The sequence below is a fragment of the Centruroides sculpturatus genome, unplaced genomic scaffold (assembly GCF_000671375.1).
Source record: "Centruroides sculpturatus isolate CEXI.00-Female unplaced genomic scaffold, Cexi_2.0 scaffold604, whole genome shotgun sequence".
Lineage (NCBI taxonomy): Eukaryota > Metazoa > Arthropoda > Arachnida > Scorpiones > Buthidae > Centruroides > Centruroides sculpturatus.
The window spans coordinates 189,789-206,722 of NW_019384933.1; the positions used below are offsets into that span (position 1 = coordinate 189,789).

Consider the following 16,934-nt stretch of genomic DNA (forward strand, 5'->3'; position numbering starts at 1 on the left):
CAGAACATGCACAGATAAAACACTGGTATTCAAGATTAACACTTGACTACCAGAACAGATTACATGCAGTATTAAGAACACAACATCTAGGGCCATTGGTCATTATCCCACAATCTTTGGATGGTGAATGATACAAGGAATGATTATCTGTATGTGTATCTCCAGGCTATGTTTCCTAACAATGATACTATGTTACCAGGCACAGCATACTCAAGAATGGTTGGGAGACCATGACAATGAATTCCATACACTCCTTTAGTCCCAAACTCACCAGACTGAAACCCTATTGAACATATTTGGGATATGTTAGAATGTGTGGTGAGGTTGTTATTCACTTCTCTTCAAAATCTGCACCAATGACAAAACTGATTGAGCAGGCATGGGTCCAGTTAAGAATAGAGGATGTTTGGCATATGGTAGGGTCCATACCCTGGCATTTACAAGCTGTGATCACCCAGAAAGGTGGATCAACCCATTATTAAGCAGGTGTTCTTAATGTAGTGATTGTTCATTGTATATAATAGAAGGATAGTATGTTAGAGAAGTTCCATGAACAGAGTGAAAAAAGACAGTAAGGAATATCATAAACTCTTCACATTTTGTAGTTGCTGTACAATATCCACTTGAGAACTTCAGATCTTCCTCAGGTTGTGGCTGTCTGCCATTTTTGTATATACATAGCTATAGTATTTAGATTTAGAATTCTTTGTTCTTTCCTTTCCTTCTTCTTCTTTCTACTAATGACCATTTCCGGTCACCCGACAGGAGCGGGAAATTCGTGGGTCCTGATTGGTGGCTTGTCGACATGAACAGGGAGGGGCCCTGCCCGTGGGATATAGAAGGAGAACAAAGGGGTGAGAAAGGGACACTTTTTGCCTGGGCCACGAAGAGAAGAGGTTGCGAAAGTATCATCGGGACAGTAAGTCGGACCTCAAGGACAAAGAACAAGCCGAACGTACTGAGTGTAGAGTAGTCCAAAAGAAAGGAAAAGGACTAGTGTCTTGTCCGATAAGAAATAGTGATCTACAAAAATCCAAGTGACAATTACCATACCAGGAATGTTGGATGTTCCAATGTCGATCGATAAAATCCCCACAATCATCGGAAACCCCAATCAGGACCTCCTGTGCTAAATACCGGTAGACTTTTCCTTCCTTCCTTTTCCTCTCATTAGTGTAGTGTTAGATTAAGTTAGTTATAAGTTATTTGTAAGTTAGTAATTAGAATCCGTATCGTGATAACAATTCATTGTAAGAATCCGAACGAGAACAGAGACCTGTTATATATATATATATATATCTGTGTATTTGTCTCTAACGGGCATCACTGTATTATCTGTTAATTCCGGTTGTAATAAACTATTGTTTAGTTGGTATTTGTTGGAATACTTGTCTCGTACATCTTTAACCCTCACAAAGCGACATGCAAGATTTACAGGCACAGATGCAGTTTTTTGCATTTTTGCGAGAAATTGAACATATTTTTATGCCCATTTAAAAATTTTCTAATTAGTCTGGAAACAGGAGGATCTAATTCTTGCACTCTGTAAAAACAGGTAAGATTGGCTATAATGTAATAATCTTAAACTTCACTATCATTACTTTTTACCTGAGCAATGCTGGGCTTATCTGCTAATTATAAATGAATATATAAATAATTATATATAAATTATTTATTTAATAGAAAAATTATATATAAATATATGAAATAAGCTTAAAATAAATTAACATGTATAATAGTCTTTTAATTTTGCTACTAAAATATAAATAAAATTATAAAAAAAGAAATATAAAATATATGAAAAAATTATTTTGATATGTTCACTACAAATCTTTTTTTATTTCTTAAAAATTAAGAAACTTATCAAATAATTTAACAACTTTCTTAAAACTACATGTTAAGCTTTTTAACAGAATTTTTTCAAATGTGTGCTCCATCATAATAGCTCAAAAGATTATTCATAAACTAAATACTAAGGTAAATAATTGTAAATGAATTTTAAATTAATATTTAAAATAAAAACATTATTAAAACTATAATTTCAGAATTCATTTTAAATAAATTTAATAAATTATACTAAGTTTAATAAGATAATAGAATATAATACTGTTACAGTTTAACATTGCTATTATATTAAAAATACATGAAATTTGGAATGTTTGAATATTATGCAATTTTATTTTATTTTATTTACAGACAATGCTGAATGTATTATAAATTTTATAAAATATAATTTAACACTAAACAGAAGGAACAAAGATAGTTTCAAAAATTTAATTCTTTTGAAATTAAAAACAAAACATTACTAATTTTAATGTTGATTTATTGCATAACCTGAAGTGAAGAAAGATAATTTATAATCAAATGGATTCATAAATTATTGAAATTAATAAAGAAATCATAAATAAAATTATACAGAATTAAAATAAAAATTTTAATATGTTGACATGATAATCTACATTTTCCTTAAATTGGATTACAGATAATTACTGATAACTGAACAGTGTCAAATTAAAGTAGTAATTTCACAATCAGAAAATAAACCATAACAACAATACAAAAAACAAACAAGTAAATAGCATGAGTTTTGTATTAAATATTAATAATTTCATCTATTTAAATTTTTTCAAATACTAACTAGTATATTTTATTATTTAATATAAAAGTTTGATTAAAAAATTCTTGAGCATCTAATATAAAATATATAAATCTGTTTTGTTAAATTTCAAAATTTCAATTCAAAATTTAACTTGTTATAAGAATTTTTTATAAAGTTTGTTATCAATTAAAAACTTTCAATTTTTTTTTAAACTATCTTCATTCTTGACTAAAATTCTAAACTAGAATATTGATTTTCAGTAAAAACAACAATTAAATATTTATTAAAAATATTAAAATTAAAAAGTTATTGTAAATATATTAATGCAATTAAAATTACTAAAATTTGTTTAATTGATGTATATATTCCAAACTTATAAGGGAAACTAATTTTTTCAAAAATAATTTAAAATAAAATAGAAACTCTCTGTATCATATCAAAATTGCTACAACAAATTTTTTTAATTACAGAAAAGTTACTTATAATATAACTTAAATAAATTAAAAGAGAATCAATCAATTAACAGAATAAATTAATATAATATTAAATTTACTAAATTAAAACCTTTTCTCCAGTTGGTCCCTGTTCACCTTTTGCACCATCCAACCCTGGAAATCCCTATAAAAATTTGTAATATTGTTTAAAATTTGTAAATTTGTATCCAAAACTTAATAAAATTTATGATTAAAATTATAAAATTCATAATAATTATTATAATTTAAAATAATGATATAAACTATTTAATATCAATTATTTTAATTTTGTTCTTTTTAAATAAAAATTTTGATAAATGAAAATTAATCACCCTGTGTCCTTTGGCTCCAGGAAGGCCAGGCATTCCAGGCAAACCTCTTGGTCCCTAAAAGAAATATAAAATAACAAAAATTGAATTACAATATTTATTTAATTTTAATATCAGAATAATTCTGTAATTTTTCTCTCATATAATTATTAATCAGCTTAAATTTCTGTATTATTAAAATTTTTATGACCAAAATCTCTCCTAATTACAGTTGGAATTACTAAATTTGATGTTTAATTTGATATTTCATATATTTTTTAATCATCATTTACAATAATATAAAAATTTAGTAATAATAAAAGAAAACAGCTTTAAAATGTTTAGTATTAATTAAAGATATTTAAAATACTCCCCCACTCACAGAACCAACACCAGCACTACGAAAAGAAAAATTTACTAATGTTTTTATCTATATGAAATAGACATCATCAGGTACAAACGATATAGAACAAAATGGCTAACAAAAATTGCATGTTTTTTTTAAATGTTCAAATTGATTATGTAGTTAGAATACATTGCATTAAAATTTATGTTATGTTCGGGATATAATTTCAAAATATGTATATTATTTAAACAATAAACAAATAAATAATCAATTAATTTCACATTAATTATTATCACATTATCACATTATTATTATTAATTATTTCACATTAATTATTAATTATTAAGTATCATATGTAATTTAAATTATCATTAATGCAAGTTTATAAATTTGATATATATTTAAAATATATATCTAATTTATAAAAAATTAGGTAGGTTTTTTTTATTATATTCAAAACAAACTAAATGTTCTATGTCAGAATTTCTCGACCCATAGTTGACAATGATGGGACAGGTAGTCTGCAGACAAACTTAAATTAATAAACATTAAAACTTTATTCAATGATGATTCACTTTTAACAGGTTATTTCCAATTTAATTCATTATGTTTCCATATGTTTTCAAAACTTGCTTTTAGATTTATTATGTGAAGGGTATAGATGCAAAAGTTACATTATCCAATTCTTGGCAGTACGAGCAATCATATCACTGTGTTCCGTCTTGTAAAGGTGATTAAGACTGTAATAGTGTTGTTGACTAACACTCACATGTTTAGGCTGAAAAAATTGTTGAAAATTGCATTTTGAAGCAAACATCATATTATCCAACAGCTGTTTTACAGCAAAATTCACTCTCTTCAATTCAACCAATCAGAGAGCCCTTGGCACACACAAAACATCATGGGATTGTCTGCTCCAGTTATGTTGATGTGCCTGCTGTAATAATGCATTCAAATTCAAAAAGTAAATTGACCCCTAATAATGTGACAGCTTACGTTTGGACTGAAAATGAGTTTTTGAAAGACTCAAACGAGATTGCGTCATCTGTTTTCAACACATTAATGGCATCAAAAATGGAAGAGCCCTTAGAGACAGTTCACTTAGTATGCTATGGATGTGGTGGCCAGAACAAAAATTCAATTGTTCTGTCCATGGATTGTATCTGGCTATCAAAACATGGAGGATTTTTCCCTATCACAGGGCACAGCTTTCTCCCACCAGACAGGGTGTTTCGGATTATAGAAAAAGCAATAAGGAAGAAAGAAGTCATTTACATCCTTCAGAGTACATAGACATTATAAAGGAACATTCAAAAGTAATGAAAGTGGGTGAAGACTGTCAGGTTCTCTATTGGAAAGGAGAAAAAATGCCTTTATGAAGAAACCAATTCAATTTCACTTTCAGCTTGCTGCATGTAGAAGAATAATTCTGAAAAGAACTCAAAGAAAAAGAGTACTTGTTAGAGGAGAAAATATACTTATAGATCTGACCAAGGAATATACAAGTCCCTAACAAAGCAAGGAATGCTAATGTTCAATATGAATTCACCTGCTATCCCTAAATCAAACACAATAAAATAAGTAAAAAAGGATGATGTAAATAATTTATTGAACAAACATTAGGGCAATCAGTGGAGAGAGAATGAAGATTTGCTTTTTTACACAAATATCATTGATGGGGCTTCTAATGACTATGAAGAAGATGAGCCAAATTGTGAACCTATTGAAGAAGTAAGTTACGTCAATGTTTGAAATATTACATTAAGTTTTCCACTATCTGTAATTAATAAAGATTGTGTGCAGTTTGATTTTTGGTGTTTATTATCCATCCAATAAAATTATGTTAAGATTCATTTTTCTTGGTTCTTGTTGTTTTTGATTATGTTAACTGTTTTGGTTCTTAACTAACATTCTCCACATAAATTTGTTGCAAAACTTACATTTAACCAGAATTCACTGCAAAACTCACACTGTCCATATTTTAAAGTTAAATCCTAGTTTTCTTTCTTTTACAAAGAGTTTGAGACTGTGTGCAAGTAGTTTCTATGCCAACAAAGATATCATTAAAAAAAATTGTTATAATATATCGTGTGTGTCAACAATAAATAGTTTTTTGCATTTTTCTGAAAGTCTTAAAAAGGGAAGAGTGTGATGTTTGCATCTACACCCATCATGTTATGAATGGCACAGTATGTTCCAAGTTAGTCCTACATAACTTAGTGGTCCATGGAATTTTTTCACATATTTTACTGGTTCTTGGGCTTAAAAAGGTTGAGAAATGCTATTTTATGTAAATCAGAACTAGAGAAATAACTACAAATATTTTGCATCATTTAGTTAATTAATTATCTGAGCACAATAAATAGCTCATTATAGTGCTCAGATAATTAATTAATAATAGTAGGAAAAAAAGCATAATATTCATTCATTTAATTAAATTCAGAGCTTTTTTTTTTATATTACAATGAAAAGTCATTAAATAATAGAAATTTTGTAATCATTTTTTACAAGGGTACTTAAATTGTTTGTGTCTTATTTTTCGAAATAGTCACCCTACTTTGCAACACACTTGGTCCACCAGTCAACAAGCTTCCGAATGCCCTCAGGAAAAAAGCTTTTTGGTATGGCCTTTAACCAACTTTGTACCACCTCTATTACCTAGGTGTCATCAGCAAAAACTTCTGATCTTGCGACTATTCTTTCAAAAGTCCAAACAAGAGAAAATCTAATGACACCAAGACTGGACTATATGGTGGATGTTTCACCACCTCAAATTAGAGATCACTTAGTGTATCCACTATATGAATAATCATACAGAGCTAGGCATTGTCATGAAGCAGCAAAACTCCTTTTGAGAGACGTCCCTTTGAGATCACAAGCTTCAACTCGTTTATGTGCACGTCACTGAATTGAGCACTAGTCACAGTTTGACTCTTTTTCCTGGAAGTGCATCAATCTAGGACCATTAACATTCCAAAATATCATCAGCATGACTTTCCCAGCAGAAGCCTGTGTCTGGAATTTTTTGCTGAACAGAAGTTGTGCTTCCATTGATGATTGTCTCTCATTTTCTGGTTCCTAATGGTGCATCCAAGATTTGTCTCCTGCCACAACTAAATGGAAGAAAGCATCTCCTCCTTACAAGTGTAATGATCCAAGTGTTTCTGACAAATTGTATGCCATACATACTTGTAATCAATGAACAGCTACCTTGGCATCAATCTGCTACACACTTTCCTATATCTGAGGTCACCAAGCATAATATTGCATACAGAGCCGTGACACATGTTGGATTCTACAGCAATTTCATTAACATCCTGTAGTCACAGATTCACTGCTTGATCTTCTGTTTCACTGTCTCAGTTGCCATGCAAACTGGTCTCCCACTCCAGTGTCCATCACTGACATTTTATCTTCTATCCATTCATGCACTCTCCTAACTCAAACTGACTCCATACTGAACCTTTATTCTGTAGGTTTTATTACCTCTGACCATAAAAAATGAATGACACTTTGTTGCTCTTGCACTGTGTAATTTGACAGTGGAGAGGCCATCTTGTATGTGCTATTGTGCAGGCATATACCACTCAATCATTTCAACCCTTATATGGAGTATTGTTAAGGAGTCATTTTACATCCTGCAATAATATTTTTCACAGTGCACACATTTTCATGAATTTTAGATTAAAATTCCTGTTATTTAATGACTTTCCTTTGTATTATATATAAACAGATATTTCAGCAAACAAGAGATACTTTACATAAAGTATCCTGTTTACAACCTCTTTAGCAATATTTAGATTTATAAATCAATAGAAATGAATACAAAATTAATGAAGCTTGAAAATTAATTTTAGATATTTTATTAATTTAAATTTGAAGAGTGTTACTGATTTGGTTACATGTTGGCATGATTTTATGTGAGCTGACTTGTGTTGTGGATTTTTTTTGTTTTGAAAAAATTATTGAAAAATTATCAGTTTATTACACAGACTTTGTTTTTAGTTTAAAATTTATTACTATTCTATTTTATGTGGGAGTTGAATTCTAATTCCTTGCAATATTCTCCTCAGCCCAGTAAACAGCACTTGAATACCACAAAAGAGGAAAAGATGACCTTGTAAAGATCCAAAATACAGATAAATGATTCCTTTATAACTGCCAAATAGATATGGTCAATCAATATAAATATTTATGTATGATACTTGGCACTAAATTATCCTTTAATGTTCATTTAAAATATATAATGTTTCAAGCTATTCAAATAAATAAAAACATGATGATATTCTTATTTTAAAAATGAAACTTAATAATTTAAAACTGGCTTATCATTTATTTCAATTAATGTTTGAATGCTTGTTTTTATTTAGCTCCATTATGGTCTTTTTAATTTTTTGATAACTTAAGAGTATTCAGCTTCATTTTTTTAGATTATTTTAGATCACTCTGTATTGGGATACAGAATTAGAACAGAAACAGGAAGACTCTTATTGAAGATTAGCATTATCAAATTGTTTAGAAATTTTCTTATAAGTATTATTCAATCACAGATTACCTTGAATTTGCATTATTACAAAGAATTATTAATAAGGCAATTAAAGGTAGATATATACAAAGATTTAAAAATCTATCTTTAATTGTTTCTTCTTCAGGTTTCAATTTCAATTATATATTAACTAATGTAACAAATATCAACAAATACTGGCAACAGATCAGAACCTGGTTGTTATATCATCCATCACAAAATTGCCTTTGAAAAATTAAATAGTTCTAAATTTCATCCATACTCAGTCTAAAAATACACTTTATCTTTTTCAATATAATTTATGTTATGAGAATATATCCATAATATTACAAATTGGATTAAATACATTACATTTATGATACAATGGTCAACTACTGAAATTATACCCAAGTGTTTGTTTAGAATGTCAAGAAAAGAATTCCATTATACACCTTCTCTTAAAATGTAAAACAATTAACTTGTTGAGAAAAATATTTCAATATATTACCATAGGCAGTGGCGTAGCGTAGTGGGGTGGCACTTTTTAGGGAACAGCAAATTTTCACAATAAGTAATAATAATATCTTGTATAAATTTGAACCACTTCATTTCATACTTTCATTGCACCTATGATTCGGATCAATTGAAATGAGCATGGAATAGAGTTACCATCCGGACAGTCTGGGAATCGACTCACAGCCTGTGTGAACTATTAATTTTACCCAGGGATTTCGTGTGCAATCCTGTCGACCTTTTTTTTTTTTTTTTCTTTCTTTTTGCTTGTACGATTCATTCATATTCATATACATCTCCAATATCCAAAATCCAATAGAGCTAAGTCATCTAGGTTACTTACGTTATCCTACCCAAGTCTCCCTAGTTGCTAACTGTAACTGATTTAGAACTGGCATGCACTGCACTGCACATTATTCTTCACATTGCAAAATGACATACACATGCATCAGGAACTTCTGTTCGAACAAACCTCACCTGCCGTCCGCGTCAGCGATTTTAATAAGGTGGCAACACTAGCACAGAATTTTTCATTACTTATTCTGTGACGAAACTGAATTTTAGTCTTTTAAATTGAGATACCTAAATAAGGGGACTGCGAAATTTTCCTTTGCCCCGGGCTGCTGACACCCACGCTACACCACTGACCATAGGATGACTGTTATAATTTTGCTAAATCTTCAGTGTATAAATATATAACATTTATAAGTTTATTTTTTATTTGTTGGAACAATCTTCTAAGTAATGTATAAAAACATCTGTAACATTTATACAAAATTTTTTGTATTTATACTAATAATTGGTTTGTTATTTCTCATTCATTTATTTTGTATTTCTCCTCCAGATAAAGGAAATTCCTGTATATCTTCAGTGAATAAATAAATAAATAAAAATAATACATTTTTATCATAATAATTAATCTTTTTTTACCATTTGTGCATTTTAACTTCAACGTTGCATGAGATTACTATAAAATTTTAAGAATAGATTCTCACAGGACCTTGAAACATTGAGAAATGTAAAAAAAATTGGGGTTTTTTCTGTATACAGATAGCCCTTGGTTTACACCACAGTTCCATTCCTACAAAAGCCGGTGCAAATCAAATTGGTGTAAAATGAACCCATATTTACAGTGAGGTATAGGGTTAGGTTCCACATAAGTGAAAAATAAGCAAATAATTTTGTTTATTAATACAAAATACATATATTATAAATTTAATTTTTTAAAATGTATTTTATGATAAAATAAAATGAAATGTTTTTATTAAAAAATCTTAAGAAAAACAAATATTTCAAAGTTTCGGATCTCTTACATTTTTCAGAAAAAAGTATCCATTTGTAATTGTTTAGATTTTTGTTTTCTTTCATTAATAATTTCAGAATATGGTCAAATGAATGCGATGATGCTCCTTTTTACATTTGCATTTCGCTCCCAATCATTGTGTAACTCACAAAGTTCATCCGTCAAACTTTCCATAGTTGAAAGGATACACTAACCTGAAATAGAACTACAGACGAGCAGAGACACTGATTGGTCGGCCACCAGCTACCGTAGCACATATAAGGTTAGTTTGGGCAGAAAAATTGAAATTGATTTTGTCTCAGTAAGGAGAGTTAGATATCATCTGGCCAATAAGAAGGTGAATACTATGATATGCTTCTTGTCTAGTCTTCTGAATGGCTTGTGAGCACTAAGATTGGCTTTACTTTACTGCTAGACTTATTACACGACCACAGGACATCAAATTAGATTTAGAAAAACATTATTTTATTTTTAGAATGCATTTGACATGGAGTCCCTCATCAGCTTTTTGATTTGACATGTGGATTTGATGTGTTGAACATTAATTAAAAGACTAAGCAAGCAATAAAACAAAATTTTCCATTAAAAATGGTAATGTTGATACAATAACATAATAATAAAGTGAGGTTCTGGTAAAACAGTAAAGTCGTAAAAATATACATTGTTAAAACAAAATGATAAGTAGATTCACAGTAACATGAACAGAGTAACAAGACAATTCGAAAAATTTGTTTTATCGCTTGCTTAGTCTTTTAATTAATGTTCAACACATCAAATCCACATGTCAAATCAAAAAGCTGATGAGGGACTCCATGTCAAATGCATTCTAAAAATAAAATAGTGTTTTTCTAAATCTAATTTGATGTCCTGTGGTCGTGTAATAAGTCTAGCAGTAAAGTAAAGCCAATCTTAGTGCTCACAAGCCACAATAAGAAGGTATCGTCTGGCCAACGAGAAGTAGATTTCGTCTCACTAACAATAATTTGTGATTGCCAGAAGTGTTACTGCATCGTGAGGTGTTTTCCTGAACAAACTGGTACAGGATACGAACTATTTGCATTCATTAGCGCTCTGGATTTAGACATTTATTGGACTATTAAGTTTAATAACTTGACTCGTGGAAACCTAAACGTTTAGTATTTTAATATTAATTTAATGCAATTATATATACACCCAATAATATTAAACAGAAAAAATATATTCAAAAAAAATCTTTGTTTTAACAAATGTACAATGTTGCGGCTCAGTAATATGTCAACACTGAAACAAAAATCAGTCTGGCATAGGGAAAATTGGGGAATTACACCGCAAAACAGTGAATTACGCAGCGGCATTATTGTGAATCGGTGTAAATTAAGCTGGCATAAACTGAGGGCTACCTGTATATGAATGTTAGTGTGTGTGGGGGAGCACAATTTTGTTCATCCACTTTGAAGCTTAATAACTCTTGTGCCTTTTGTTGAAAATTTCTGAAATTTTGTAGAGATGTTTGTGTATTAGAGGAATTGATGCTATTAAATTTTGATGGTTAAAGATTGAGGGCTGGAAAGATAAAGGAAGTTCATTTGTTATATCTCAAGTAGGGTTGGACTTAATGAAGTTTTTACTCATTATTAGCATTTATACAATTTTTTATAAAACTCATCTCTATCCTCAAAACTGAGCTTTTTGCCATTTTATAATAATTAATAAAAAAAACAGTTTTAAAAAAAATATAACAGATAGCACCACACACAATTTTAATTTTTGCAACTCATTGCTAGATTTTTTCTTTCAGGTATGGAGTTTGTTTTGAAAATTTGATACAAAACAGTTGTTTGATTTTAATATAAATTTAATTATTGAAATAAGAATATTACTTTTTGGCAGTTTAGAAAAACATTATTACATATTAAAAATAATTATTAGTAAGACTGATTCATATTTGAAACTTGAATAAATTCCTTCATTATTTCTACTATACTAGTCTTGTGTAATTCTGATGATAAGTATTGGCATATTTTTTATTTGCAAGCAAAAATAAAAATGAAAGATGTGAAATGAGACAAACAGAATCACTATTATGATTTGTGATTTTTGTTATATCAACATTTTATCACTGATTGTATGATTAAAAAATCAATAACAAGAATTGTGTTGTATCTTATGATTCTTTGGCTAAACTGCACTACAATAGTTCAATACATAATGTGAAAATATCTGATGAAAATTTGTTTACTTTCAGTTTTCAATCCACATTTGCATTTATATATAATAAATGAAACATTTTACAAAAATATTAGTCATTTAAAAAATAATATTAGTTTGTTTAATTAATAAAACACAGCATGTATGGTACATATACTCTGTATCAGCAAAAATACTACAAAAAGAAAATTTACAGCATGAAAACTACTTCTTACTTACAGGAGGTCCTGCAGGTCCAAGTGGTCCCATTCTACCATCTTCTCCAGGTTCTCCCTAAAAACAATAAATTTCATATTATTTTATAGTTAAATTTTATTTAGTATAATATGTTTATAAATTTGTATTTGTTATTAATTTTATTTTAAATTAAACTGATGTTTGAAAAAAGAATATACTATTTAAATCAACATCAAACAACAATACAAAAAATGTTTTTAAAAACGGAATTTGATTAAATTACAGTATTATAGATTGGAATAAACGTTTTGCTTTTCCAATATCTGCTTGAGGTGATGCATAGAATAAGAAAATTGAATATCTCTTAAACAATAGTGTAGTAATTACACTATTGTTTAAGAGTTTCTTATTTCTTGTACAGTTTCTTAATTTTAAGTCAAAATGTCACTTTTTAAAATTTTTATCAGATTAAAGAATTATTTACTTCTAAATATCTGATTAGTTTTACTTGACGGCAACTTATATCCTATGCAAGTAATAATATGACTATACTAATCTTTAACTTTTATTTCTTCTATTTAGAGACTTAATAATATTTATTCATTAATTTTAAAAAGTTTTATTTTGTTTGAAATATTTTATACCATGTTTAACTTTGTAAATGAATATGTAATCATTCTTTTATAAAACATTGAAATAAAAATTTTATAATTCTCTGTGATCATGAAGTTGTGGAAAAAACAATTATATATAATAGATAGATTATATATAAATACAATAGATTCATTAATTTAAAAAAAATGTAATTATGGATAAGTAAAAACTCAAGAGCACAGAAAAATTTTACATTAAACAACTAATAAAAAATTATTACAAGACAAAAAACTAATAAAAAAAGTAACTCTTTAAATAATAATAATATTATAAATTACAATTTTTCTGTTTTATGAAGATTCAAAAATACAGATTTTGTATTATACCCATCTTTGCATATTGATGTTCACAGGACATACAAGTTTTCATAGTAAACAAAACTAAAAATATTTTGCTAGATAATAAAATTAATTCAACTTACATCTTTTCCAGGTAAACCAGGTAAACCTCTCTCACCAATTTGACCTGGTGGTCCCTATAAAATTATAAATATTTTAAAAGTTTTTGTAACATAAAATGCAGTCAAAATTATTTAAAATTAACAATTTTGATAACTCTAATGTCAAGATTTTCATTACAAATGCAAATAGTTCAAAATTATTATTATTATATATATTATTATCATTATCAATGATAATAATAAACATATATACCTATATGATTAGTCTAAATTAAAATTTATAAAAAAAAAAATAGCATTTGAAATATTCCTAGAAAGAATTCATTTGCATTTAAATCTTGTAAAATATAGGTTAGCAATTGACAATTATAAACTTAGTCTTAACTATATGCTTTTTTTATCTTTGTATTATTATTGTATCTTTATATGCTTATATGTTCATATATATATTTTTTAATATAATGGACCATATTAAAAATTTTTAATTTGTCATGTACATACAGTGTGTATATATACATATATATATATGTATTTATTGTATAACTAATGTTTTTACTAATGCACATTTTCATGGATTAAATATCAAATAAAAATCAAACTGATTTTGTAAATAATTTTATAAAAATATAATAATTTCTACTTACTGGTGGTCCAGGTTCTCCTGGTTCTCCTCGTATTCCTTGAAATCCCTGTGGTCCCTAAAAATATATTATTGAAATTAATTTTATTTGATTATTCTATTATTTTAAAAACATCATTCATAAAATTCATTCAAATTTAAATATATTCAAAAATCAATCAAGTTTAATTTATGAATATTACAAAATATTTGTACCTTTTAAAATTTTATAAATATTAATTAAGGTTTCTGTTTTGAAAATTAGCATTATAAATTTTTAAAGAACTGACCAATGATTATAAAAGCCTTACTGTCCTTAAATTTTAATATTTTATTGTTAATTGTCTACTTGGACTGTAAAGTAGACAATTAACAATAAAAAAAAAGTCCAAGTAGACAATTAACAATGAAAAAAAACTGACCAATGTTTTAGCAATTTATGCTGATTGCTCACTTTCCGTAACATTTTATTTCTTTTTCAAACAAAGATACTTACAATTGGCATGGAATACAGAACCTGAAATTTCTTGAAATGATTGATATACCTTATATCTGAGCAACTTCAAAAGCTGTATCTTTTTATAGTTGCTCAAATAAAACATTCAGATATAAGATATCAGCTATAAATGTAATATTTATATAAATGAATAAACACTCTTCATACATTACATCCTTTTGTAGTGCATGTATGTGTGTGAGTAATGCAATCTGTAAAAAGGTACCTTAAATCAGAAAAATCAATTTTCATTTTTTTTTAATGCATCTCATTCTACAGACTAACAGGAATTTATATGAAGATATTTGTAGCCAAATATTGCCAAGCATTACTAGAAACATTTGGAGTTAAAACTTGAAAATCAACAATTTCAATCATGCTTAGATCATATTGTTTTTTTCTTTATAGAGAAATTTATTTTTCCAACTTAAGATTGTCTCACATACATATATAATATACTGCTTATAATAATCCTGCACTTGCCAACAAGAAGAGACAATCCAAGAACAAAGCAATTGGCATCAATTGCTCTGTTCTTCTGTTTTGTTCATTTTTTTGTGTCCATTCTATGTTACATGTCAATACATAATGATTTTTTTTATTTTTGCCCCCTAATTTCTGTTAGGCATGCTCAATTATGCCAGGAAACATGAACATTGTCACTATGACCCCACTGTATCTCAAAAACAAAATCATGAACTACCATCTTTCATTACATTTTTGGATTCATCAGTGCAATTAATAGAAAATGAGTTTTATTAAAATTAGCTCATCAAATTTTGAGAACCAACTCAACTCTATAAGACATATAGATGTGCTAGTGACGTTGGGATATCGCACAATGTCACTTTGTTAAAGGCACTCTTGCTAGCAACTTTGAGTCTTGAAAACAAAGGTGCTGACCCCCATTTTTTATTACATTTTTGGATTCCTCATCACAATTAACATGTTGGCTGCCAACTACAAAACAACTTATAGTTTGTGTTATTGCCTAGGATGCCACCTACAAGTTATCTTGTAGTTTTTTTACTTGCCATATTTGTGTAGCTACGATGAAATTCATAGTATATCAGTGTAAATATGAATAGATAGCCTCAGGGGCAAAAACAAAAAATCAAGGTTGGCTTACATGAACAGAATATTTATTAATAAATGAACAGAAAATATAATCATAAAAAGTTTATTCAAAATCAAAAGAATATTTTTATTGTTTGTGATAATTTTTAAAACAATCTTCTATGCAAAGGGCTGGCTTCTCTGGACAGACTGGACAGAAATAACACATTTCTTGGCATTTTTTAGCTTTGGTACAAATTTGACATGGTTTTGTTGGATACTGTTTTTTTTCGATAGGTGGGATATTCTGTAAATAATGAAGCTCTTGCAATCTAATTTTTTTTAAACTGGTTGAATCTCTTCTCCAATCAATGCATTGACAAATGCTTCTCTAAACTTTATAAGTTTTATTTTAGAAGAAGTTGCTTTTTGAAAAAAGCTTGTGCGCATTGTGTACTTGAATCCTCAGAAGGTACATAATTGCTACTGTTGTTACCATCCTCACCAAAAATTTCGTTGGATTCTGAATCACTTAGATTCAATCAAGTTGTTTTCCAGTCAGTGGTCTTTTCTTATCCATATTGGGCATTTATAATTTGATTATAAAAATAATTATAAAACAACATACTCAAATGTGATGCGCTTGACTCTACATCTGATTTATTACTAATGAATTTAGACACATATCTCTGACTCGGCTGTAGCAAAGCGACAGGTCGAATCCTGTCTGTGCACAAATAAACTTGTAGTTTGGCTTTAGCAAAGAGCTTTCTGTTACATAAGCCAGCTACAAGATAATTCGTAAGATCTTTTTTTTTAAAAAAACGCATTCTACATGTTTTTTGATGATTAGTATGTACTATAATTAGAGTTTTCAATAATAAAATATAATTAAATTAAGTTGACTTTTTACACCGGAATCCTGAAAAGTACCATGGCAGTCAATGTGTTAATGGAAAATTGTAATGAGGAATCCAATGTGAAGTTTAATCAAAATCAATCAATCAAATTTTGAGAATGAATAAAATTTTGTAAGTAACAAAGAAGAGGCTTTACTTTAATACAGTAACTATTTAAATATAACTTCATTTTCAATATTCTTGTACAACAGCATATTTGAGAAGTATTTTCTAATAATTGTTTTTAAATAAACCCATATATTATCGTTTAGAACTAAGCTAATTTCTTTAAAGAAATTATTACAAAATCATTATTTTATATGATGATGTTTATTTCCATATTACATAAGCTTAATACATTTTTATTGTTTTAATGAAAATGAAAAAATTATATTCTTAC

General features: G+C 28.1%; 1 protein-coding gene across 1 annotated transcript in view; it reads right to left on the minus strand.

Annotated features, from left to right (window-relative positions):
- The window catches only part of LOC111632038 (collagen alpha-1(I) chain-like), a 126,150-nt gene that overhangs the window by 80,057 nt on the left and 29,159 nt on the right, over nt 1–16,934 (minus strand). The window contains exons 7-11 of the mRNA XM_023376394.1: nt 14,109–14,162; nt 13,486–13,539; nt 12,453–12,506; nt 3,405–3,458; nt 3,164–3,217 (exon numbers count right to left, since the gene is read on the minus strand). Of these exons, the coding sequence (XP_023232162.1) occupies nt 3,164–3,217; nt 3,405–3,458; nt 12,453–12,506; nt 13,486–13,539; nt 14,109–14,162 (270 nt within the window). The remainder of the gene's footprint in view (nt 1–3,163; nt 3,218–3,404; nt 3,459–12,452; nt 12,507–13,485; nt 13,540–14,108; nt 14,163–16,934) is intronic.